The sequence below is a fragment of the Sciurus vulgaris genome (assembly GCF_902686455.1).
Source record: "Sciurus vulgaris genome assembly, chromosome: 1".
In the NCBI taxonomy this organism is placed as follows: Eukaryota; Metazoa; Chordata; class Mammalia; order Rodentia; family Sciuridae; genus Sciurus; species Sciurus vulgaris.
In genome coordinates this window covers 33,400,966-33,428,915 of record NC_136461.1, presented here as the reverse complement: position 1 = coordinate 33,428,915, position 27,950 = coordinate 33,400,966, and the positions used below count along the sequence as shown (strand labels likewise).

General features: G+C 41.9%; 1 protein-coding gene and 1 pseudogene across 5 annotated transcripts in view; one reads left to right on the top strand and one right to left on the bottom strand.

The window, feature by feature from the left end:
- The window catches only part of ST3GAL3 (ST3 beta-galactoside alpha-2,3-sialyltransferase 3), a 171,217-nt gene that overhangs the window by 85,499 nt on the left and 57,768 nt on the right, over positions 1 to 27,950 (bottom strand). For all 4 annotated transcript variants that reach the window (XM_079151928.1, XM_079151930.1, XM_079151927.1 and 1 more), the window contains one exon: positions 11,461 to 11,503. In XM_079151928.1, the coding sequence (XP_079008054.1) occupies positions 11,461 to 11,503 (43 nt within the window). The remainder of the gene's footprint in view (positions 1 to 11,460; positions 11,504 to 27,950) is intronic.
- Positions 15,069 to 17,250, top strand: LOC306653853 (ferritin heavy chain-like; annotated as a pseudogene). The gene is made up of 2 exons: positions 15,069 to 15,158; positions 15,362 to 17,250. The product of its transcript is annotated as a ferritin heavy chain-like (transcript).

Here is a 27,950-nt window from a genome sequence, read left to right as displayed (position 1 = left end):
GTATAGCACTTTTGGTAGTATGGCCATTTTGACAAGATTCATTCTGCCTATTCAAGAACATGGGAAATCTTCCCATCTTCTAAGGTCTTCCTCAATTTCTTTCTTTGGTGTTTAGTAGTTTTCCCTGTAGAGGACTTTGACTTCTTTTGTTAGATTGAGTCCCAAGTTTGTTTGTTTGTTTGTTTGTGTACTGGGGATTGAACTCAGGGACACTGGACCATGAGCCACATCCCCAGCCTTATTTTATATTTCATTTAGAGACAGGGTCTCACTGAGTTGTTTAGTGCCTTGCTTTTGCTGAGGCTAGCTTTGAACTTGAGATTTTCCTGCCTCAGTCCCACAGCTGCTGGGATTGGGTATGTACCACTGCATCTGCCTCCTTGGGGATTTCTGTAATATTTTTGTGAGAGATACTAGTTGTAATTTTCCTTTCTCATGTCTTTATGTGGTTTTGATTTTGGGGTAATGCTGGCCTCATCAAATGAATTAGGAAGTGCTCCTTCCTATTTTCCGGAAGAGATGGTAGAAAATTGATAGTTTTTCCCTTTGAATTTAACAGACTCTACCAGAGAAACCATCTGGGCGTGGTGTTTTATGTGCTAGCAGGTTATTAATTATTGATTCAACTTCTTTAGTAGCTATTGTATTATTCAGATTATTTACTTCTCCTTGTGTGAGTTTTAGTAACTTGTGTCTTTCAAGCAATTGGTCCATTTCATCTAAATTATCAAACTTGTGAGAGTAAAGTTGTTCCCAATTTCCTTAATTGTACTTTTATCAACGATAGATTAACAGTGATGAGCTCTTTTTCATTTCTCCTATTAGTAATTTTTATCTTCTCCCTCTCTCTCTCTCTTTCATCCTGGGTAGAGACTTATCAATTTTACTGATACCTTCTTTGAAAGAACCACCTTTTGGTTTTTCTGATTTTCTCTATGGATTTCTACTCCTCAGTACTCTTTCCTTTTTCACTATTGCCCTTCTCTAATTCATCTACCTTCCTGCAGTCAATGTCATTTTCTTAAGGTTCAAAACTGATTGTTATTTATCTGCTAAAATCCTTCAAGGTTACCTTTTGCCTTTAAGATAAAGCCCAGCCTTTTTCCTGTTATCTCCTCCTACCCTCTTTTCCTTTTAGTACTGGGGATTGAACCCAGGGGTGCTTTACCACTGAGCTACAACCCCCCATCCTTTCTATATTTTATTGTGAGATAGGGTCTAAGTTGCTGAGGCTGGCCCTGAACTTACAATCCTCCTCCCTCGGCCTCCCAAGTTGGTGGGATCACAGGTATGTGCTACCACATCCAACCTTTTCCTGTTACCTCTAAAGCCCCACATGATTTGGTTTCTACCCATCACTCCATACTCACCATGTTCTACCCTCAGAACTGTTGGTCCTTTCGGAGTATAGTAAAGACAGATATTATATCTTTACATATGTATTTATTTCAATTATAGTTAAGGAATATATAAATAAGTCAATCAATTATATAGGAAACTTCAGTTGGTTAGGATTTTAAAAGAACATGAAGAAAGTCAAAGGTTGGCTAGCCAAAATAAACTAAAAATGGATTTTTGAAAATAATGAAAGTTTGAGAAAAATTACAGAAAAAAAGAAATATCTAAATGTAGTTTTTCATTGTAAAGGTATCATAAGGACAATACTTGTAATCAAAAGAAAAGTACTCACAATTCCACTATTCTGACATAACTGTTAGGGTATTCTGCAGGAGTTATTATGTTATATTCAGATATGGATATTGTGACAGGCTTGAAGGCTATAACCCCATAGTTCTTGATCCTAGCACATTATTAATGACTCATCTGGGGGAACTATTAAACATAAAGGTATCTGAGTCTGATTCCTGTCCAACTAAACCAGAATCTATGGGTGGTGAGGTCCCATGTGCAAATCATTGCATACAGATAAATCCTATGTGCAGACACATTTATTCCTGGTATTAATCACCTGGAGAAATGGGGAGTTAATCAGACAGGAAATGGAGTCTTTTATTAAAGCATGGTTACAATTTGGATGCGTATTACACTTACCTGGGGAGTTTAAAAAATTCCAATGCCCATGTTACACCCTTGCTCAGTGACTTCAAAATCTCTAAGGGGTGGGATGCAGGTTATCAGTAATTTTTAAACTCCCCAGGTAATTCCAATACATAGTCAAGGTCAAGATCAACTGTGCAGAGAGAGAGAGACCCAGGAGCTGTAAAGTGGGAATTTGGCTCTTTGGGTCTTGGTCACATAGGTATCAAGATGTCTAAGAGGAAGTCTTTGAACAGTATGCTGTGAAACAGGCTAGCAGTTATGAAGCAAGAAATCCAGCCAAATCCTGCAATGCTATTCTCTCCTGTTATAAATAAGAATGACTCTGGATCACACTTGCTACAGAAGAGTTAGTTCTGCATTTTGACTGTATGACTTCACTCACATATGGAATCTAAACAGGTTGAGTTCAAAGAAGTAGAGAGTGGAGTGGTTCACCAGAGGCGGGGAAGGCAGGGTGGGGAATGGAGAGAGACTGGTTAATGGGCACAAAGTCACAGCCAGATTGGAGGAATAAGTTCTGGTGCTGTACTCTCAGGGGGCCCTTGCAGCTAACAATATTGCATCACATAATTAAATGTAGTTGGCAAAGAGGATGATGAATGTTCTCATCACAAAGAAATGATAAAAAAATAAAGAGTGAGCTAGGGATGTGGCTCAGTGGTTAAGCACTCCTGGGTTCAATCCCTGGTACCAAAAAAGAAACAATAAATGTTTGAGTAGTGAGGTGATCAATACACAATATTTAAATGTAACAAAACATCACACTGTATCCCATAAAGATGCACAATTATATGTCAATCAAAAGAGTTAAAATAATATAGAAATTATACATTTTGTAAGCCAGGCCACTTCTCTGGGTTTCTTATACTTTTGGGGTTTATTTCTGTTATCCTCTTTCAATCTTTAGTGAATGAATATATATTTTAGTTCTCTTTATGACCAACTTTTCTCCCCTCTCTTAAAAGCATTAAAGAGAAATTGTGCTCCCTGGAGTCATGTGATGGTGGCAGCAATCTTGAAGTAAGAGACCCTCCAAGAGATGGTGAATTCAGAGTCATCCTTCCCACTCCCTAAAACTCTTCCAGAATCGATACTTGGAGGATCTGGGATTTCTCATTAAAGGCTGGCACTATAATCTCTTATACTCTCTTCCTTATGTCCTCAAATGCCTTAAAAAACATTTACTGAAAGTTTACTGTACACCACAAACACTATATTAGGAATTGTGAAAACATCTGAGCAGGGCATTTTGCCCTTATAAAGTCTACAGTGTAGTTGTTCAAACTTAGGATGAAACTGTGAATTTGGAAAAAAAAAAAAAAAATAGGAAGCAATGTTGACTAGTGGGAGAAGAAGTCTGGAGCTGGCAGAGGAGGATTCAAATACTGGCTTGCTTCTGTGTAGTTCTGTGAACACATGTAAGCTATGCATCCCTTCTACAGTCACCTTCTCATTTGTTAAAATGCATTTAAATGCAATATACTTTGCAGAGTTGTCCATCAATTCATTCATCTATGCAATAAATACTTATTGAGTAATTACTCAGTAACAGGTGCTAGGAAATAACAGAATAAAACAGGTGCCCCGCTGGCCTCCCTTGAGTGGGGGGAGGCAAGACAATAAACAAGAAGCAAAATGTGTGCAGCATCTGACAGCGATACACACACCAGAGGAAATGATACAGCAAAGGGGATTAGGGAATGCCCACAAGGGTCTGGATGACAATTTAAAATGGGATGGGCAGGGAAACTTTACTAACAAGGTAGCATTTTAACTAAGATCTGAAAAGGTGAGGGAGTGACTGCCTCTGAATAAATGTCCTCTGAATGCCAGTTATCTGGGGAAGAGTATTCCAGACAAAGAAATGAGCAAATCCACAGGTCTGAGGCAGGAGTGGGCTTGGAGTATGTGAGGCACCCAAGTATGGAGTCCAGAATGAATAAAAGTCAAAAAGGAAAGTAGTAAGAAAGTCAGGGTCTAGACCATGTAGGTCCTTGGTGAGGACTCTAAAGATCTAAGAGAAATGAGCCACTGGAGGGTTCTGATCAAAAGAGTGATATGATCTATCTTGCATTTTAACTGGATCATCTTGGCTTCTGTGTGGAAATGGATGTTACAGTTTGGATCTTAAATATCCTTCAAATGCCAGGTGTTGAAGGCTTGGTCCCCTGCTGATGGTGCTGTTGAAAGATGGTGGAACCTTTTGGAAGTGGAGCCTAATGGGAGGAAGCTGGGTCTTTGGGGGTGTGTCCGTGAAGGCATAATGGAACCCTGGCTCCTTCCTCTTTTTCCTTGTTTCCCTGCCACCATGAGGTGAGCAGCATTGCTTCACTATGCACTCCCCACCATGTTGTTCTGCCTTTCCCCAGGTCTAAAGCAACAGGTGCAAGAAACCATAAACTGAAACCTCTGAAACTATGAACCAAAATAATAAATGTTTCCTCCTTCTAGTGATTTTCTCAGGTATTTAGTCACAATGGCAGAAAGCTAATAGTGGACCATAGGAAGCAAGCAGAGAGACCAGCTGGAAGAGCGGTGATGAGGTGGGAGATGACAGCTGTTTGGACAGGGTGATGGTCTGGAGGTAGGGAGAAGAGTTTGGATCAAGAGATCCTGTATGTAAGGTAAGTCAAAAAAATTTGCTGGTGATTAAATTTCAGGGTCCAAGAAATGATATTAAAGTTTCTGGCTCAAGCAACTGGAAGGAAGAAGTTGCCATTTCTGGGATAGGAAAGATTCTGGGAAGCAGGGATGTAAATCTGGAATTTGGTTCTAGCAATTGGAAAAATGAGTCTGGAGTCTGGGGAAAGAGAACTGGACTTGATGCAAATCTGGGAGTCATCAGCATGCAGATGAAGCTGAATAAAATCATTGAAGGAACTGTTGTGAGGAAGAATTAACATATAAAGCACCTACAATGGCATTAGGCATATAGTAGGTGCTCAATGAATACTTCTCCCTTGCAGCCATAAGGAACTTAGCAGGCTGTCTGGAATTAATATGTTCACATACAGCTGTATTTTATTTTGAGACAGGGTCTCACTACATTATCCAGGCTGGCTTGAACGTGTGATTCTCCTGCCCCAGCCTCCTGAGTGGCTGCAATTACAGGTGTGTGTGACTACACTCAGCTTTCTCCAGCTGTATTTTAGACAGGCCCATGTTTATAGGCCTTTCGCAACTGGCCTGGTTTTCACAGGGCTCTGGGGGTTAAAAGTTGATGGTTTGGGCTTTCATGTCTTTGTGTCATAGCAAATTCCTTATGAAATTACACTGAGCTATTAAAGTCCCTTTGCTCTTGCACACCTGGTGACTATAAAACACCACACTGTGGCAGCAGACAGGACCTTCCCCAGAGCACAGAGTAGCTACCCACACCCAGCTGAAAGAGAAAAACTTCATTAATCAAATCGGCTCCTGGAAGGCATGCATCAGCTCAGGAACCATGAACGCCATGATCTGGTTCCTTCAAGGAGTCCAGATGGCCCCTCTCCCTTGGAACAATGGGCACATTCCTGGATCAGAGTGTCATATTCCTCCAGAGAATGAAATTTCCTTGGGGTTCTGTCTGGAATGCTCTGCCTCCAGAAAGGGACAGGGCTAACCCCCTCACTTCCTTTGAGTCTTTGCTCACACGTCACCTTCTCAATGAGTCCTACTCTGACCATCACACTTAAACTTGCAATCGCAACAGCATTTCCTCATCTTGCTTCATTTTCTTCCACAGCACTTATTATAATACTTTTTGTTTACTGACTGTGGTGTTCACTGGCATATACGCAGAGCACAGAATATTGCCTGATGCTTGGGAGTTACTCAAAAAATTTGCTGAATGAATGAGGAATGCTGTTAGGGCAGGAGCCTTTAGCTCCAAAACATTCCCCAGGACCTCCAACTTTGACTGGGACCACAGACGGCCCCTTTTAGAGTCTCCCAAGGGACCAGACTTGAATCCCTGGAAGTATCAACCAGTCAGGCTGTAGCAGTATGCCCTAATGAACCTGAGGGCCCGGCCCTCGAGGAAGACAGGATCAACTCTTGGGTTATCTTGAGGCCAGTTATGCCCACCACCTCACAAGCCTCGCACCTTGGTTATTTTGGTGCACCTCCCCCAACTATATCCTTGTCAGTTTCTTCATCCCAAGTCACTGTTCTTTGCTGCTTCTTAGACCGATCTACTTTTCTCTCCCTTGCCCTCACTTTGACTTTCCATCATGTTCCATGAAGCCCTGTTCCCTTCTTTTTCCAGCTTCTTCAGTGAATATTTCTTTCATTTTCTGCTTTCATAGCAACATGGGTCTCCTCTGAAAACACCATTTCTGCAGCCCTCTGTAACATGAGCTGCTCCTTCATCCATACCCTTGCACCTTGTGGTCACTGGCATGCTCTTTATACTCCACGAATGCATCCAATCACCAATATGTCATCTTATAAAAAAACAAGGGGCTGATGATGCAGCTCAGTGGTAGAGTGAGTACCTGGCATGCATGAAGCCTGGGTCCCATCCTCAGAACTTAAAAAAAAAAAAAAAAAAAGAAATCTGATTGTTGCTCATGCTACTCAGCAATACTACCCCTTTCTGTCCCTTGATGTTTCCATTTACTCCCTCCCCATTCACTAAGACTTTAGTTCACAAGAGTCCTAACCAATCAAGCTTAAAAGGCTATGCATATGACTTAGAATTTTCAAGTTAATTCCATATACAAAACATAGTTGGTACTCAAGAAATATTTGCTAAATGAATGAATGAAGAAATAGAATATGGGATATGGAGCAGGTGGCAAACCGAGCCCAGGTCCCATTTTTGGACTATATCTTTCCCAGTTGACCAGATAAAAGATACAGGACAGGTTCAGTCTCTTATGACCACTCTAAAGTGGGAAACTGAGACCTAGTGGTTAAATAATGCTCAAGTGCAGAGACAGTAAGAAGTGGAACTGGGCCTAAAATCCATGTCTCATTCCACAGCATGCGTGTGTCTGTGTGTGTGTTTGCAGTACATGTTTAACCATCAAAAAAACAAACAAACAAAAAAAACCCTGCCTTCCTGAGTTAGAAGACATGCTTTTGCACATGAGTATTCCTGAATAGTTTTTGGGGCACACACGAGAGATTTTATGTAATTACAAGCAGCAGAGGATTCTCAAAGGAAACACAAACAAATCTACTTATTTCAGAAAAAGCAATCTATTTATTCCAAAATGACATAATGAAAAGGATGTAATGAAGGTGAAAAATATCTATTTTCATGACTTTTGGAATATCACAAGCCAAAAAGTTTTTTTTTTTTTTTTTTTTTTTTTGGTGGTGCTGGGGATTAAACCCAGGGCCTTATACTTGCAAGGCAAGCACTCTACCCACTGTGCTATATCCCCAGCCCCCAAAAAAGGTATTTAAAGGTAGTAAGCCCTTTAATACAGGGCTTCAAGAAAAGAAAACACCTCACTAAGGTGAGAAAATGATTTTTCATACAGATGCAGCTATGCTACATGCTCAATGAGAGGTAAGCCAATTACACCTTATGGGCCAAAACCAACACACCACCCATTTCTTTGTATGACAACCTCCTAGGGGGAAAAAAAAGAAAAAGAAAAGAAGCCTAATATTTTATGACACAAAATTATATGAAATTAAAATTTTAGTGTCCATACGTAGTTGTATTGGAATACAGCCTTTCTCATTTGTCTACATATTGTCTACGGATGCATTCATGTTTCAACTGCAGAGCTGAATGGCTGTAACAGAGACAACAAAGCCCCAAATCCTACAATATTCAGCATCTGGCTCTTTACAGAGGAGGTTTGTCAACCCCTGTTTTAATTTCTTGTGACTTATCTTCCAGTTCACTAACCCTATCTTCAGTTATATCTAATCTACTATTAAACCCTCCTATTGCATGTTTAATTTGGGTCATTACATTTTTCAATTCTAGAAGCTCATTATTTTTAAAATCTAATATTTGACTTTTTATGCACATAGTTTAGTTTTTTATTTCTTGATAGTATATGTAATTGTTCTATAAACTAATTTCAATTTCAGAAATCTTTGTGAGTTCTCCTTTGTTGTCTGTAGTTTTTCATGGTTCTCACTAATGAAATCTCATTTTCTTGTGAGTTATGTTTTACTATAAGCTGCTCATTTTCTTGAACAGTTATTTGTGAGGTATTCACATCTTTTTTTAAAAGAGGATTTGCATTTGTTTCTGCCATGTACTTAAAGGCACTACCAAGTCCGGAATGTCTTCAATGCTACTCATGGAGCATTCCCTAGATCACCTGAACGATGGGAACCCTGGAAACAAGTATCAAGTGGTTTTGTTTAATTAACTGTTTACCCTAATTCACTCAGAGCTGTGGTTATAGTTCCTGTAGTCCCGCCTAGGGGGTTCAGGTTGAGTTTTTGTTCATCTTTACACTAAGTCCTTTGCGTTACGGTTGAGTATAGAAAGGGTTTTTATTTTATTTTATTTATTTACTTTTTTTTTTTGTGGTACTAGGAATTGAACCCAAAGACACTTAACCACTGAGTCACATCCCCAGCCCATTTTAATATCTATTTAGAGACAGAGACTCATTAAGTTGCTTAGGGCCTTGCTAAGTTGCTGAGGCTGGCTTTGAATTCAAGATCCTCCTGCCTCAGCCTCTGGAGACACTGGGATTACAGGTGTGTGCCACTGCACCCAGCCTTAAGTTTAATCAGAGTTCTTGAAGAGGAGTAGAGAATAGGGCAGAGGTAATATTTGAAGACAGAATCCTAAAAATTTTTCAGAAGATATAAGTTCTCACATTCAAGAAACTAAATAAATTCAGTGGATTAGACAAATCCACTGAATGAAAGGGAGTGGGGATAGGAACAGGAAAGACAGTGGGATGAATCTGACATAATTTTTCTATGTATGTGTATGAATACACCACAGTGAATCTTGGCATTGTGTACATCCACAAGACTGGGATCCTAATTAGAATAAGATATACTCCATGTTTATATAAATATGTCAAAATAGACTCTATTGTCATATATAAATAAAAAGAAGAAATTTAAAAAGCTAAATAAATCCCAATCAAGATAAATAGAAGCTGTGTGCAGTGGCACATGCCGGTAATCCCAGGGTCTCGAGAGGCTGAGACAGGAGGATTGCAAGTTCAAAGCCAGCCTCAACAACAGGGAGGCACTAAGCAACCCGGTGAGACCCTGTCTCTAAATGAAATACAAAATAGGACTGGGGATGTGGTTCAGTGGTTGAGTACCCCCTGAATTCAAACCCAGGTACCCTCCCCCCAAAAAAGATAAATAGAAATCCTTACATCTATTTATTCATAGTTTATAAAACCCTTTCTTTTATTCTTCATAAAACTATAGAAAGTGTTAGATACCTATATCTTTCATTAATGAAAATTGGAATTCGGAAAGCTAAAATGAATTACCTAAGGTCATATAATACTAAGCAGCAGAGGCAGAATTCCAATCCAGTTTCTCTGAGAGAGACTGGAAGATCTCAAATCTAAACTTAGAAAGGGAAATCTAAACTTTGCTGAGGAATTGCCCCTCAAAAGCAGATTCCTTAACTTGGAAACTTCTCTCTGAAAAAGGATGGAAACCCTTTTCAGATATCTGTTTTCCTCTGAAGAAAGCACTAGACTGTAAAAGCCTTTTTGCAGCCAGAGGCAGGAAAGTTCTAGCTTGTACCTTAGATTGTGAGTTAAATGGGGCCAAGCCAATTCCTTGGCCAAAAACCAATTGACTCAGAAGGCTCATGGAGGCAGCCTGATATACAACAGCCTGCTCAGTACCACTCCTCTGTCAGGACAGCAGGGCAGAAGTGTCCTCCTCCTCCACTATTGAAGACAGTTTAAATACTGCAGTTAGCATGTCCTCAATAGCATGTCCTTTGTTCACCAATGTAATTCAACTTAGTAATTACTACCTCTTCCATTCTGGTGTCATTTCACTTACTTGAGAATCATTACTTGATCTGTTTTTTTGTCCAGAGCACTAAATTAAGAATTTTCTAAGAGCGAAGTGGTGGCTTTCTAACACAATCAAGCTCTACTCCCTAGATTTAGCATGTAGCTAATCTCTCTCCACCAGCCTGGTAAAAAGAGCAGGTCATTCTTCCCTCGCCATGACGTAGAAGCTGGGAGACTTACAATGCCTGAACTCATTGCATGAGGCACCAGAGCCAAGAAACCAGATTCCAGGAAAAGGAGCCAGATGCCAGACAATTCAGTGGAAAAGTCAAATGGGCCCTGGTTTGATAACTTATGTAAGTAGGACCATCGAAATCTGAAGCAGCTGTGGATAAGGCCTTATGCAAGAAAGGAAAGGACCCCTAATCTTCCATGATGTCTGCTTCAGTCAGGACAGGGGACATAAGTGCACAAAGACAACCAATAAAAGGAGTTATGGGAGGTGATAAGATAGCTTTACAAGTATTTTTTATCAACCATGTGAGTGGTCTACACAGAGCATGAACATACAGAGTGGAAAGAGATGCCTACCTCCAGGCGTGGTGGTCAAAGGGGAAGTGTACAATCATTCACCCATGACCCTAACCCAACCATCCAAGAATTCAGTGCTTACTGAGCGTCTAGCAATTATGTACCTGTACAGTATAAGAACTAGAGAAGCCAAGAAGGCCAGGAAAGGGAAAAATTCTGGAAGGATTAGAGCCTGTACTAAAAACCCCACGACACCCCATAAAGCACATATTTGTTGTCATCATCTTATACAAAATTGAGGCTCATAGTGGTTAAGTAGTTAACCCTGAAGCACAAAGAGAATAAATGGCAATCTGGGATCTGAACCAAGGTTTGCCTGGCTCCGAGCCTGTGTCCTTAATAAATTAATAATCTTTACACAGTTAATTACAGTACAGCAACATAATTGGTAACAGGGGTACAAAATTCAATGGAAGGGAGGAAGTGATCTCTGAGTTTTCCAACTGGACTAGCAAGGAAAGGGAACTTCAGGCACAGATAAGAAGCCACTTACAAAGACACAGGAAAAGGGAAGAAAGTTAACCTGTGGCAGGAGTGACAGGAGTTGAAGCTGGAGAAGATGGGACTGAGCATAGAAGGTGTTGCACGCCAGGTGGCAAAAATTCTTTGTAACTCAACTGTCCTGCACTCTGGAGAAGCACCTTCCAGGGGCCCACCTGTCCTGGCAGCGGCCCCCTTCTGAAATGAGCTGTCTATGACAGCCACAACTAAGGCCTTTTGTTTGCACCCACCATCCCATTCTCCCCAGGCCCCTGCAGACTGTAATGTGCTGAGGTTTCGCTGACAACCAGGAGACAGAGGCCACAGGGAATCCCCGTACAAACACAGGGATGAGACAGGTGACCCCTTAAGGTTAGACCCACAGCCTACCAGAACCAAGGCATTTCCTCATTCTACTTACAGTTTAGAGTCCAACTTCAGGAGGAAGCCCAATCGATCATACTCTGAAAAAGAAAAGCAGAAAATGTCACTGAAGTCCAGCTACTGCCAATATTAACAGGTTGCACTCCCTAGACCATGGAGACAAACAGCCCTTGGAAAAGTATGATTCAACTGCATCAAAGAATAACCAAATGCACAAGTCACAACTAAATGTAAGCCACAAAACATCTGCTGAGCACCTATTTTGTGAAGAGCCAGGTTCAGTGCCATGGATTTCCTAAATCTTCTAGGCTGATCAGTCCTATTGCTGATACAGAATCACCTTCCTGCATAGATGTGGTACTCAAAACTGAAATTTAGTGGACTGTGAAACTAGAACCTGGAGAAGAGGGTTGGAAGCAATCTCTGTTTCCTCTAAGGTCTAAGCACAATAATTGGCTGACTGAGTCAAGACTAACTATGGGGGGAAGATGTGGCAGCCACGGGTCCTCAAATCATGGCAGCAATTCTCTCTGTGGTTATCAGAAGGAACTGGCAGATCTCATTAGATGAAGAGGAAACTTAAAATAAAAATTAATAACAAATTAGTAAGATAATTACAACAGATGATAATGCATGGACTTAAAATTTTTTTTTAGTTGTAGATGGACACAAAACCTTTATTTTATTTATTTATTTATTTATTTTGACGTGGTGCTGAAGATGGAGCCCAGTGCCTTACACATGGAGGGCAAGCACTCTACCACTGAGCCACAACTCCAGCCCAACTCTTTGACTTTTTAACATTATTGCCTCATTTTAAAGTGAGGTTGAAACAGTTTTACAAAACTGTATGGACACATTTTTAAAAAGTGGGCCAAAGCGGAAATAAGCATATGGAAAATGGTAAGATGCAATTGGGGAAAGAACACCAAAAGTGAATGTCCTGAGGCTGGTGTGCTTGTTGCAGGATCAGAGATCGCGCCCCAAGTTTTCCCACAGCTACCACTAACTGCAAAGCACTGATTTCCTGGGTCACAGCATCCACAAAATAAGTTAGGAAAATCACTATTTCTAGTACTAAGGCTTAAGGGAAATTCCCTGTGTCAAAACTCAAAAATGTTTGTATCAGGAAAATGTTGGGAAGTGTTTCTTATACCTTGGCTCATGGATTAAAATAAGGTAGCTTATGAATGTGGTTCTCAAATGGCCTGGCTTACTCTGAAGATGAAACAGTATAATAACAAAATTAGGATGGAAAAGGCCACGCAGCAAGGCTTTCAAGGAACTCGGCCTTCAGTAGTCAGGGAAGGGCCAAGAGAGGGAAGTTACATGTCCGAATACCACAGGGGTCATTCTGCAAGGCCAGTTTGAAGCCCCAGCTTTCACAACCAGCGAGGCTGCAGTGGGAGAGGACTTCCTTTTCTTACCCTTGAAGACACCAACTAGGACACAGAACTTGGGGGAAAGCTTGATGCTAGGAGAGCTCCCTTGGACGAGTGAAGCTTTCCTCAAAATAATTCCAGTGCTCTGATTCAGACGAAGAGATGAGACTTTCCTTAACATACCAAGAATTTTTTAAAAATTCAAAGGAAATCCCAAAAAAGTTTCAATTAAAAAAAAAATTTAAAAAGTGTCAAAGTTTAATACTCTTTCAACACTCATATTTTCTCCTTTGATGAAAAGGAAACATCAACTTGCCAAATACATGTCACTAGTACCCAAGTGGTAACCACCTTGGGGCAGCCATCATGCTGTAGCTCCTCAGACCTGAGCAAGACCCTTGACAAACAGTGCCCCCAAGCTCTGCAGATTCCTTCCCAAGAGGCCAGAGAATGCCTTCCCCCTCGTGCAAACTCCCAACACAGGATCAAGCAAGGGTGTGCCAAAAACGAGGGAACCAGAAGAATGCAAGACCCTCTGCAGCAGCTCATACCACTGACTGCTGTTGTCTTAAATAATTCTGTTGAAATGTCTGTCAATTAATTGCCCCCACACACATCTTCTGCACAGCAACCATAATTATATCTATGGTTTATTTTCTAATGGCATCTTGAGTTTTCTTTCTCTTACTGACTGCATATTGAACAAATAAAAACACTATTTCTACAGAAATTTTGCTCCCTCCATAGCTCTCTTGGTCTATCTCTCTATTTCTCTTTTCTTAAGAGACATGAGTACCAAGAACTTTCCATTTTTCTTTAATTTAAGAAAAAGGTAGCTGGGTGTGGTGGCGCTCACCTATAATCCCAGTGGCTGAGGAGGCTGAGGCAGGAGGATCGAGAGTTCAAAGGCAGCCTCAGAAAAAGTGAGGAACTAAGCAGCTCAGTGAGACCCTATCTCTAAATAAAATATAAAATAGGGCTGGGGATGTGGCTCAGTCTCAGTGGTCGAGTGCCCCCAAGTTAAAAAAAAAAAAGAAAAAGAAAAAGGTAGCTTTCTTAAATAGCCACTTGCTTGGCTTTACTGTCAGACCCCTGCTCAGGACGGGAGCTGCATGTCCTGTGAAGGGCAATCTACCAGCTCAGTTAACATGCCAGGCAGCAGCACAGGCTTAGCACTACCAAAGCTTCTGATTTTTTTTAGATCAAGATTTTGGATTTTTTTTTCAAAATAAAATATCTCAATCTATACATACTGACAGTAGATTCAAGAAAAAAAATCTAAAGATTATGTAGATCAAAATGTGACTCGGCAGAATTCAGCCAGTGGGCTATTTGTAAGGCATCCTAGATTGACAGCACACAGGATTCTGGCTGCACACAGTGGGTCCTCAACAAATATTTGTGGTCTGTTCTTATCAGGATTACTTGATCACAACAGTCATAAATCTCTATCAAACTAGTATGAAAAGAAAGTTAAGCTTCTAAGGTGATCAATTTCAGACACCAAAGTGAGATGTAAAATTCCAAAGGAAATATCGGAAAGTTTGTTCCATAACTGTAAAGGTCCTGCCAAGATGAGACATAACAGTAACCAGTTGTTAGAGAAGAGAGGATTTAAAGTTTCTTGGGCAGAGCCCGTGTCATATGAGCCTCACCTCCTTCAAAGGGCAGAATACCTGGTTAATCTCGTCCCTCACTCCGGCCTGGTAGGGGAGCTTAACATGTGGCCTTTAATGTAAGAGGACACAGTGGGTTACCTGGGCTGGCCTTCTGCCTGACAAATCTAAGCAAATCTAAGGATAGAGATGGGCTGCGTGGCAGCAGGAGAGAGCAGTGTTTGGGGCTGGGCTACACTCCCAGAATCTGCTATGGAAAGGAATGTAGGAACAAGTTAGGGTAGGGTCATTTTAGGTTCTTCCCCAAACATCTGCCTAGAGGGCTGACAAATCCTTAGCTACTACAAGCAAGCAGACATTTAGATTCCCAGGAGCTGCAGGAGTGAGCAGCAAGGCTGAGGTGAAGTCCCCAAAATGAACAGGGGTTCCAAAACACTTAGGAGAGCACTCCCCAAGTCAGCTTTTCAGTCACCAGGCCCAAGGGTACAATCATTATCCTAGGTTTTTCTATTCATGTTCTCTCTCCCCCTTCCACAGCAATTCCAGAAGTCAGAAAGAGCAGCCAGCAACTGGTGGGGAGCTGAAGGAGTAAGACATGCAGACCTCCCCTTCTTCCTAGGGTTGGGCACCGATCAGTGGAATCCAGAATGGGGAAAGAGGAAGCAAGTGCAGCTTTGGTTGACTTGAAAGCTGTCTACTGCTATTATGAGAGATTGGATGCTCTAATTCTGGAATTGGTGATTCAAAGTGACCATGCAATTTTTATGATCTGAGAGTCATTACGAACTTCACTAGAGACGTTCTTCGCCGAGAGTCACTGTGATTTCTTGCTTCAACAGTGCTCGGACAGAACCCGGCACTCGGCCCCCCACCCCAGCCTGCCACTCCAGCGCCACATGGCCCCCCGCCTCTCCTCAGTTGCCCGCCATGAGGACCACAGGTGCACCAGAACTACCAACAGGACTCAGAGGCTGCCATCAACCACCAGATCAACCTGGAGCTCCTCGCCTCCTAGGTCTGCCTGTCCATGTCTTACTACTTTGCCGGTGATGATGTGGCTTTGAAGAACTTTGCCAAATACTTTCTTCACCAATCTCATGAGAAACTGATGAAGCTGCAGAACCAACGAGGTGGCTGGATCTTCCTTCAGGATATCAAGAAACCAGACTGTGATGACCGGGAGAGAGGGCTCAATGCAAAGGAATGTGCTTCACACTTGAAGAAAAGTGTGAATCAGTCACTTCTGGAACTGCACAAACTGGCCACTAACAAAAATGACCCCCACTTGTGTGATTTCACTGAGACTCATGACCTGAATAAGTAGGTGAAATCCATCAAAGAATTGGGTGACCATGTAACCAACTTGTGAAGATGGGAGCCCCAGGATCTGGCATGGCAGAGGATCTCTGACAAGCACACCCTGGAGACAGTGATAATGAGAGCAAAACCTTAGGCTGACTTCCCTGGTCACCAAGGCAGTGCATGCATCTTGGGGTTACCTTCACCTTTTCTATGAGTTGTACCAAAATATCCACTTACGTTCTTTAATTTGTACCATTCCTTCAAATAAAATTTGGTACCAAAAAATAACAACAACAAAAAAACAAACCTTCACTGGACTTCCCATGCTAAAAACATTTTAAGGGGACAGAGGGAATGGAAGGTGATTTCTGTGATTATTGCCCCCATATTTCCTCCATGTAAATCACACTGGTCGCACTGACTTAGGCAAATGGAGTGATTTACATGATTGTCTTGTGGTACAGGGGATTGAGCACAGGGCCTTGGGAGGCTATGAAAGCACTCTACCAGCTACATCCCCAGGCCATCAGGGTGATGTTCACATAACCAAACTATGGTGAGGGTGGGAGTACAGAGAGCGTCAGGGACAAGTGACAGTCAATGGAAGGCCATTAGGCCCCCTCTGCTGGCTGCACTCTCCCCAATAAGCTTTCTCCATAACTTTAGCAATATATGGCTGCCAGCAACTAGCGCACATCTTCAGCTCCAAGACCATCTTCAGCTCAGTCTTCAGCTCCGTCACAGAAAAGGGACAGTTGCTCGGTTCCTGACGGTAAAACTCCTGGGGAGGAGTGAGGGATGACCTAGCCACAGCAGCTCTTAACTCCTATTCTAGTTACAGCCATCAAGGAGATGGGGCTTGTGGAAAATGATGAGTCCCCCATGACACACATGGTTAGAATGAGCATTTTTACCAGAAGGAATGCTCCGTCTTGAACAAATAAAAGGCTGTAGGGAATGATAGAAACAATCTTTGGAAAAGTTAGATACACTGGGCCCTGGGCCTTATTTTGCCCCTCACTCCTTGGTGGGCATTCCTCTTCCCTGACAACCTCTTAAATCCTCCTACTACCTGCGGGACTCACTGCTCAGACCCAAGTTTACCTCCCTGCACTTCTGCCTAAGTTAAGGCCTGTCTGTCCTGGAGGCTCTGCTTTGATTGAGGCTCTCTAGGGTAGGCTGCTCCTGCTCTCAGTTACCCCATGATGTCCCTGCTGTGGTTCCCCTCCCACCTCTTTCTTGTGTGTGGGATTTGTTGGGTTTTAATGAAATTTGTGGATCTGTGAGTTTTAATGGAATTTGAAGAAATTCTGGCTATTATTTTTTCAAATATGTTTCTGCCCTCCCCTGTCTTCTCAGGGCTCAATTACACTTGTATCAGGCTGCCTGAAGTCCCACAGCTCACAGGTACTCTGCCCATTGTTTTCCCCTCTGCTTCAGTTTGGATAGTTGCTCAGAGCACATGTTACTCACTCTTCTTTTATTCTACTGTGTCTAATTTGCTGATGGTCCATCCAGTGTATTTTTCATCTCTGGGTGTTCTTTTACATCTTCTATGCCTTTCCTTAACATTCCCATGCTTCCTTCTAGCTTCTTGAACATGTGGAATGTGTTGTGATGTCCCTGTCTACTAATGCCACCACTTGTGTCATCTCTAGGCCTCTCTCTACTGATTGGTTCTCTCCTCATTCTAGGTTGTATTCCCATGCTTCTCTGAATTGTCTGGTAATATCTGATTGATCGCCAGTCGTGTCCTTGTTGAGGGCAGGGTATTTGGGCATTTCTTAACTATTTTGAGGTACAATTAAATAACTTAGAAATAGCTTGTTCCTTCTGAGGTTTACTTTTAAGTGTTGTTCGCTTAGGGCCAAAGACATGAGTGGACTTTAGGGCTAATTTTGCACAATTACTAATTGTGCCCCACATTAAGGCCATACTCTTCTAAGTACACTATGTAATACCCTGAATTTTATGAAGTTTGCCCACTATTCCCAGGGATTATCTGCCTGCTCCTTTCTAGATCTTTCCCCAAACTTCTGGTAGTTTTTGCATCCACATGCACTTATCAGCTAAGAAGTTCAAGGGGACCCCTTGACACATCCCCAAAGCTCTTGTTGTGTGCAGCTCTCCCCTTGTAGGTAATCTGTGAATTCCAGCTGTCTTTATCTCCTCAAGGCCTCAAGTCTTTCCTCAACTTAGGAAGAGTCTTGGGTTCTCCTTCCCTGAGTGGTGGCTTTGAACTGTCTCCAGGTGGTTAGCTTGGACAATTACAAGGCAGACCTCACTGGTTTTCCTTCTTTCAGAGATCAGTATTCTGTGCTACCTATTGTTCAAAGTTTGAACAACTTTTCTTTCCACATATTTTATCTCTTTTTCAGTTGTTTCCCTATCTTTCTTCACTTTTTCCTTGCTCAATCTAGACTCTAGCTTGCTCAACACTCAGCTCAGTCTGCCCAACAATCTTTCCACTGCACCAAACCAAAGCTCTTGTAAGCTCTGACTTGTCTACACAGTGACCTCCTGGACGTTTTCACTTCGATGTCATATGGATGCTGAGAACTCTAGATGGCAACACAGCTCACCACTCTCCTCACAGTCATCCTCACCCGCACACCCTCCCAGAACCTGGTCCTCCACCGGTACTTCCTGCCTTCATGAATGTCACCCCTATTCATCCAGCTCCCAGGCTTGAATCTCAAGAGGATGCATCAATTCCTGATTCTCTCTTATTTCATTTAGTTAATTATCTTGTCCTTTTAATTCCTTCTCCTAAAGGGATCTCGAATCCACTTTTCTCCATTTCTATGAACCCTGACTAAGCCAGTTTCATTATTCTAACAACTTCCTACCAGGTTTTCCTGCCTCCTGTCTCGTCCCTTTCTAGTAGGTTCTCTGTGCTATAACTGAAGCTATCTTTCTGTAAGATAAATGATTATGTCATAATCCTGCTTAAGGCCTTTGATTGGACTGTTATTCTCAGAACAAATCCAAATCTCTTGGTTTATGAAATCCTTCATGATCTGGCCTATAGCAACCATTCTAATTCCATGTTTTTTTTTTTTTTTTAAATTTAATCTGTTAGATATACATGGTAGTGGAGTGTACTCTGACATATAATACATACAGGAAGTATAACTTATTCTAATTAGGCTCTCATTATCATGGCATACACGATATGGAGTTTCACTGGTGGTGTATTCACATATGAACACACGTTTTGATTCCTGCATCACCCTTACGTCAACTCACCCACCCTGACTCAACTATTTTATGTTCCTTTAAAGAAGCTTTACCATCTCCAGGCCTTGGGATGTGCTTTCCGCCTCATTTTCCCAGCCCCTTTCACAGTGGTTATTTCCTACCCATTGTTCCTAAGTGGCTCGCAGTCACCTCTAACTCAACGCACTGCAAGTCAGACTTGCTGTTACTCTCCCCGAGTCCTGGGTTTTTTGCTAATGGCATCATCATCCAGTCCTCCCCACAGTCCTCATTTTTAGGTATAGATGCCCCTCCCTGCACCATGGGCACTGCTTTTCCTGTATCTTCACAGCTGCCTGGACCACACAGCAGCCTGTTCACCTGCCTTCTCAGCCTCGCCTGCCCCTTCTTTCTGGGCAGGCAGCTCTAAGTCTGTTACTGCAGATACTTGTTCTCAGTCATCCCACTGACTTGGGAAATACCCACTCATCCTCAAGAGGCAGCCATCACCCATGGTTCCCCCCGCCCCCCAGCACTGGGGATTGAACTCTTATCACTCTATCACTGAGCTAACTCCTCCAGTCTCAGTCTTCCAAGCAGCTGGGATTATAGACATGTGTCTTGATACCCAGCACCAAAGCTCCATTTAATAGTCTTGTTGCACAACAAGGAACTTTAGGATGACTTTTGCTTACCTTTCCAGCCCTATCTTGTACTATTCTCTCCTCTGTGCTGAACTCTAGCCATGCTGGCTGCCTTTCAGCTCCTTAAATAAGCCATGAGTTCTTTCAACACAGGATTTGTTCTTATAAGCTGTGCCTTATGCTTGAAATGTGCCCTTGCCTCTTTATTTGGTTAATTCTTGCTCATTCTTCACTCCAGCTCAATGTCCTCTTTCAGCAGAGCACGCCCTGCCCTTTCTGTCTAGATTATAACCCTCCTTTTATTTTTTTGTTTTATTTAATAAGGGTTTATTTTTATTTTTACAGTCTGCATTTTGATTCGTTGTACACAAATGGGGTAAACTTTTCATTTCTATGGTTGTGCACAATGTAGATTCACACCATGCATGTAATCATACATGTACATAGGGTAATACTATCTGTCTCAGTCTATCTTTCCCCCACCTGCCCCATTTCCCGCCACCCAATCCAAAGTTCCTCCATTCTTCTCTTGCCCTGCCAACCCCCTCTTTATCAGCCACTTATCAGAGAAAACATTCAGCCTTCGGTTTTTTGGGCTTGGCTTATTTTACTTAGCATGATATTCTCCAACTTCATTCATTTACCAGCAAATGCCATAATTTTATTCTTCTTTATGGCTGAGTAATACACCATTGTGTATACATACCAGTTTCCTTATCCATTCATTAACTGAAGGGCATCTAGGTTGGTTCCACAATCTAGCTACTGTGAATTCAGCTGCTATGAACACTGAAGTGGCTGCATCACTGTAGTATGCTGATTTTTAAGTCCTTTGGGTATAAACTGAGGAGTGGGCAGCTGGGTCAAATGGTGGGTCCATTCCAAGTTTTCTGAGGAATCTCCAAACTGCTTTCCAGAGTGGCTGCACCAATTTGTAACTCCGCCAGCAATGAATGTGTCTTTTTCCCCACATCCACGCCAACATTTATTGCTTGTGTTCTGGATAACAGCCATTCTAATTGGAGTTAGATGAAATCTCAGGGTGGTTTTAATTTACATTTCTCTAATTAGTAGGGATGATGAGCACTTTTTCATATATTTGTCAATCACCTGTATATCTTCTTCTGTGAAGTGTCTGCCCAGTTCTTTAGTTCATTTATTGATTGGGTTCTTTGTATTTTTGGTGTAAAGTTTTTTAAGTTCTTTATAAATTTTGGGGATTAGTGCTCTCTCTAAAGTGTGTGTGGAAAAGATTTTCTCCTACTCTGTAGGCTCTCTTTTCACATTATTGATTGTCTCCTGTGCTGACAAAAAGTGTTTTTAGTTTGAGTCCACCCATATATTGATTCTTGCTTTTATTTCTTGTGCTCTGGGGGTCCTGTTAAGGAAGTCTGGTCCTAAGCCAAAGTGATGGAGATTTGGACCTACTTTTTCTTCTATTTGGTGAAAGGTCTCAGGTCTAATTCTTTGGTCCTTGATCCATTTGAGTTTTGTACAGGTTGAGAGATAGGGGTTTAATTTCATTTTACTGCATATGGATTTCCAGTTTTGCCAGCACCATTTGTTGAAGAGACTACCTTTTCTCTATTGTATGTTTTTGGCACCTTTGTCTAGTATGAGATAACTGTACTTATGTGGGTTTGTCTCTGTGTCCTCTATTCTGTACCATTGGTCTACCTGTCTATTTTGGTGCCAATATCATACCATTTTTGTTACTATCACTCTGTAGTAGAGTTTAAGGTCTGGTATTGAGATATCTCCTGGTTCACTCTTTCTGCTCAGGATTGCTTTGGCTATTCTGGGTCTTTTGTTCTTCCAGATGAATTTCATGATTGCTTTATTTCTATGAGGAATGTCATTGGGATTTTAATTGGAATTGCATTAAATCTTCATAGCGCCTTTGGAAGTATGGCCATTTTGATAATGTTAATTCTGCCTATCCAAGAACATGGGAGATCTTTCTATCTTCCAATGTTTTCTTTCATTTATTTCTTTAATGTTCTGTATTTTCATTGTATAGGTCTTTTACCTCTTTTGTTAGATTGATTCCCAAGTATTTTTTTTTTTTTGAGGCTATTGTGAATGGAGTAGTTTTCTAATTTCTCTTTCAGAGGATTCATTACTTATGAATAGAAATGCATTAGATTTATGTGTGTTGATTTTCTATCCTACTATTTTGCTGAATTCATTTATTAGTTCTAGAAGTTTTCTGGTAGAGTTTTTTGGATCATCTAAATATAGAATCATGTCATTAGCAAATAATGATAGCTTGAGTTCTTCTTTTCCTATTCGTTAGATTATGCCCTTTTACCTGCTCCTTTGACATGGCACACATTCCCCTCCTCGTTTATAATTACACATGTATCAGACTGGTGCCTCTCTTGTGCTAGTCAAGAAGTTCCACAAAGACTCTCTGGGTTTGCTAACAACTCTATCACAGCAGCTGTTCTCCCATGCTAAGTGAGTATTGAATGAACACTATCTTCTCTGATCTAACCTGTTAGCCTAAGTGCCACTTGTCTGTGCTCTCCACCAAACTTACAGAGCTTATTGCATTTTTACCATTCTTTTGCTCATGAGACTGGAGTATACATCTTTTGGTTCTGTCCTCTTTTAGAAATTGGCCCCAAACGTTTCCTTTTGGAAAGTGCTTTTTCTCCCATCGTAGGCAAGTGGCAGGACTGTCAGTAGAATTTGGAATTTATGTCTAAACTGTAGGCACCTGGCAAAAACTATGTTGGCTGGTCTCTTTCTCCCTTAAACTGAGTGACATCAAGAAGAAAAACAGTACACTGAAGCGATGGACCATTTGCTCCTGCAACCTAGATCCCTGGAGCTGCCCTCCAGTCTCTTTTGAGGGTCAAGTGTTTGACCTTTTTTTTTTTTTTCTTTTTTCTGATACTGAGAATTGGACCCCAGGGCACTTTACCACTTACCTACATCCCCAGTTCCTTTCTTTTTTTTTTTTTTTTTGAGATAGGGTCTCACTAAATTGCCCAAAGCTTGTCTTGAACTTGTAACCCTTGTCTCAGCCTCCCAAGCTGCTGGGTTTATAGGTGTATTCCACCTCGTCCAGACATTTGACTTTTAATTTGATTCTGTATGTACCCAGATCCTTCTGGTACATTCTCTTCTATTTATTTATGTTTTATGGTACTGCTAGGCAAGTGCTCTATCTCTGAGTTACATCCCCAAACCTTTTTAAATTTTATTTTGAAACAGGGTCTCACCAACTTGCCCAGGTTTGCCTCAAATTTGTGATCCTCCTACCTCAGCTTCCCAAAACTCTCTTTTTAAAGTTAGCCCTAGTCAGTTTCTGTTGCTTACAATGAAATACTCCTAACTCCCATGCATTTGTGTTCTCCTGGGGGCTGGGCTTGCCTCTGTATCTTTAGCACCTAACACAGGGTCTGGTGCAGAATTGGTGGTCCACAAATGTGTTGAATGAATGTAGTGACCAAATTACCAGGGAAGCCTATGGAATAGCCCTGAGACCTGGATTCTTGTCTTCCTCCATCCCTCACAGTAAGGTGGCAACACTGGTGGTGGTGGCAGCGATGGCAGGGGCAGTGGCTCCCTCTCTGGATCGACAGCCTATCTTTTACAGCAGTGCTTCCCTTGCACTGGCTGTTCTCGGCTCCCAGCCCATCCAGCAGGTCACTTCACAGTCACGTGCCCATACACAGTCTTTCCCAACTCTTCTTAGGTAAAACTGTCTGCTGTCCTGTTTACTTAATGTTCCTTGCACCCTCTATTTCAGTTTCTGGCTTTTGCTCTAGGGCTTCCTTCTGAGAGGTAGTTCCCTCCCATCATTTGCCTGAAATTTAACCCCTGCCAGGAAGGCTTCCTGAGCCTCCTCAGACTCCAGTGACTGCCCCACCTCCATCCCAACCAGGGACTCCACCTGCTAAGGCTCTGCCCTCCGCTCCACACATTCAGGTTCCTGATGATCTAATCTGTGTGTGGCTCCACAGAGTTCTCCAAATAGCAGGAAAGTTTAACATGATCTTCAGGAGGTATAAATTTAAAAAGAAAACAACCAAGCCTAACACTGCGGGCATATAGGGGCAAAGCCTCTTTACTGCTGGACTGGGCATGGCTCCAAATCCCAGGGTATCCTGCTTTACACAAACTAGTCTAGAACTGCACGTGAAGCTAATTTCAGAATGCCAACACTTCCAGGATAGTTCACCTCTGGGGTAGCTGGCAGGAAGGTCAGGGGCTCACCAGTGGTGCACTGATTCCAAGTCTATGAAGAACAAAGACGCTGGGACTCCCGAGTCAGTCAGGCACAATAAGCACTGGTATTCTCATGCAGCTCTCCTCAAGCTGGAAGATATTCTCCTCTCAGATACCGAAGGAAGCCAGCAGTTGTGCAGTGAAGGAAAAATGTTTAGTCTGGTGGTTTAGGCTTCCTTTCTGGCCTCCAGCAGGCCCAAAAGCCCAGGATTACAAAAACCACCAACCAAGGAGCACATGTGTGTGTGCTGCCTGGCTCCAAGTGGGAAGTGGCCTGGGTAATGCACATTTCTTCTCTACTCTTCTGCACCTGCACCAGGTCTGAGCTATGAATGTGTAAAGTGCTTTTTCAGATGCTTAAAGTCTTTGAAATTAACTGACACAAAGCTGTTCTCCAGACAGTACCTGCTGTGCAGCAAAGGTGGTATACACACTTCCCATTTCATTACACGGAGTATTTTAAAAATGTGTACTTGTGGAAGAAATCTAATAAATTTAATAGTTGCTGGGATGGGAATGTAGCTCAGAACACTTACCTAACATGAATAAGGTGCTGAGTTTGATCCTGAGCACCACAAAAATAACAACAACTGCTACTGTTTTATCAAGAACTGGTCTTTTTTATTTTTAACCATGTGTGGTCATGAAGAATGCAACAATGACCACCCATATAGATTAGGGCTGCTGCTTTTTAATTAAAAACACAAGTTCTACCCACTCTTGTTTTTGCAGAACCAATGGGAAAAAAGCAAGGAAAAGTTTGTAGTAGTATGTAAATAGCTGAGACCTCAAAAAAAAAAAAAAAAAATCTGAAATGGTTTTGGGATCCCACTAGAGTCCACAGATCATACTTTACAAATAATGACTCTAAAATAATTTTTTTTTTTTATTCTTAAATTTAAAATTTTTTGAAGTTTCTGTTTTCCTGTCTACTGTTTCAGGGAAGACACAAACATCCCATATCCCTTTTCAGAACAGGGCTGGTCCTCACTGTGGCTGGAGTGATGCTTACAGCACAGAATACCTGTGGGTGAAACTGTGGCAGGAGCCGGACAGAGGCGGTTTTCTCATTCTGCACAGACTGTCCTCATCTCATGGGGCATCAAAACTTCCCAGCTGTGTACAGGTATGTGTGCTCTAAAGGTGGGGGCTGTCACCTCCCATCTGGGAATTTAATGAGGGAAGCCCCAGTACAGCAGGATCTGATGGGATGCCCTCTGCTTCCCAGAAGAAGAATCATGTGGCAATCATGTGACACCCACTTCCACGGCCCATTGCACGGGGACCCACAGCATGGACTGGGGACTCCTGTGGGGCAGGGCAGGAGGAGCTGCAGGTGGAGGCCAAAACACCTGTCCCCACACAGACCTAATATCTCTATATGTCTGCAGCAAATATAACCTTGTATAGTCTCCACGCTGGCTGTGGGGTGACTCCTCCGAGAACTCACGTACATTTTGCAATAGAGTTTCACATTATTTTGAAATACTTGGCACAAAAAAATGACACTGGATTTGAAATCCATTTATTCTACCACAAGAAATTTCAACATTACAATTTTGATGAAAGAAAAGAGCTATTGGATACTTTAAATATAAATTCCAACTGCTGTAAACTTCTGATTGAGTGTAAAAATTGTTTTTCATTTTTTATGTTGCTTATGTGGACAAAAATCTCTTTTGGATGACAACAATTAAGAGAACATCATTAAATAGCATTAGCAAGAGCTATGTTAAGATTTCCCAGGAATAAAACCTGATGTAAAAAATTATGAACACTGAAATAAGCTCAAGTTTTTAATTTAAAAACTTGAAAAGATTTATTTTTGTTTTATAGCAATTCAATATTTAATACACAGTCATAACAACTGTTTTTCAAACTTTCTTTTGGTAGTGTTGGGGACCAAACCCAGGGCTTCCCATGTGCTAGGCAAGTGCTCTACCATTGAGCCATATCCCCAGCCCTGCATAAGGACGTTTTGGCCAGTAACAGACTGTGCATATGGTGGTGGTTCCAGAAGATTACATCACCTAGTGACATCACAGCTATCTCAGTCTGTGTAAGAACACTCTTTTATGTTCACAGACAACAAAATCACCTCTGGACACATCTCTCAGAATTTATGCCTGACATTTAAATCATGCATGACTGTATTCCTTAATCCTTTGTGACTCATTTTGCTCATAATTTTACTGTATTAAAAATTGTGTTTCCCAATGCCCTAGTCCCCTTCTGTTTATCTTAGTATGGCATAGAGAGATGTTACCACTTTCTGTCTGCATTCCGACATGTGAACAGCAGGAAGTACCATGCAGTTTGATTTTGTTCAATACAGGACAAAAGGAGACCTTCTTGAAAGTCCCCTGAGACAGGTGCCTCACTATATAGCCTCACCTCAGGCTACTGAGCCTCAGAATGGAATTTCGGGTAACACAGCTCCACAGTAGGAACCTAACGTGCTACCATCATTCCAAGTTTTGAGAGAACCACTTCCTTTTTCCACTCTACAGAACTATTACAAATCCCCATGAGCTGTCTCAAAGCAAATGCTTATTAAATAACTTCTAATGATGAACACAAAGATTATTTCCCATGAAGACCAGTTGAAGGAACATTATTGAGGGTTGTAAAGTTCAGTATTTTATGGGATTAAAATGTGGACTTGGTTCTATCACAATTCACAAAAGCCACAAAGGCAGGATGGTCCGTCAGGCCAGAAAATTCCTAACCACAAGAAGTAGCTGGGCTGCCTGATCTTTAAAGTGGTCTTTGGCAGCAATGAATTGTTAAGTGCAAAGAGCACAGGGGTAAAGGGAATGAGGACCTATCCTAAGGAAAATAGGTCTCTCCTTTCTAAAGAAATGCCACTATTCAGACTCCAGTAAAAGTCATGGGCTATAATAAACCTAAGTTTAATACTACATGCCATTGCTTGGGCAGAGAAGGAAGCTGGCAACAGTTCCAATGGACTGTCAGACATGCTGGGTGAAGAGAAAGACTGAGGGGAACTACTATTTATTGAGCATCTACTGTGTATTCCTGCTGCTCTCAGTACTGTTACCTACACTCTCAATTTAACCTTTATTGCCCTAGGAGGCAGGTACTGTTTCCATTTTCTAAATGAGGCTTAGAGAGGGGAAGGATTCCAACCACTAAGAGAACTAGTTGGAAGACTGATGAGCCAGCTCAGATGTGACTCTAAGGCTTCTTTTCTTTATGCCATGCTGCTCTTAGAGGAAACAAGAACAGCAGACTCTCACCTTACAAGAGCTACCATAAGAGCAATTATGTCCTATTCCCTCCCATCCTCTGCCCCAGGGGTGATGTCAAAAGGCCCTAGCCATGCCACATAAAATCATGGGAGCCAACAGGGACCTGAGAGGGGCTGGCCAAAGTGCACAAGGCTCCCACATCATCTCAAGTCAGGGAAATAAACCACAACATGGGACCAATTAATCAAAGACAAACTAAAATAGGAAAAGCAGTTTTATAAAACAAACACAGAAAACCCCACTGACCTAGACTAAATTAACTGACCCAGTAAAATAACTTAGAAGTTCACAAACTAAAATCCAGTCCCAAATGGGTATGTGCTGGTATGGGGGAGGGAAGAGACCTAGCAAGAACTTCTGATACGAAGACAGAAACCACTGTAGCCATGCGTCCTCCATAGCTGTGTTCTGTGGTCCATTGTGGCTCTACCAGGGGCCAACGGAGAGTGGAACCTCCTTCGTCCCAAATATGAGGATGACAGGTTACAGAAGAAACCCTGGAAGCCTCTTTGCATAGGTAGAAGCCCTCCCACTCTAGTTAAAGAGGTCAATGCACCCACTTTCCCCACTGTCCTGGGAAAATGGTAGATGTCTAAGGTCAAGCACTGCAATGAATTCAGTCCTGTTCATGACACCAAGTGTGTCAATGCCACATCAGGGAATTTCACTGAATTGCAGGAGGATTATGAGGGACAGCATGTCAAAAGAGCAGCTGGCGCAGGAAGTGGAGGGAAAATGACTCACTCTGCACTTTGTACTTTCAATTTCATGGAGCTTATTGCCTAGTAGTTTAGAGAAGGCAGAAATACTCACTGCTTTGGTCTGAATGTTGGCTACAGTGAGAATGGACTTCTGGGAGGCAACAAATGAGCAG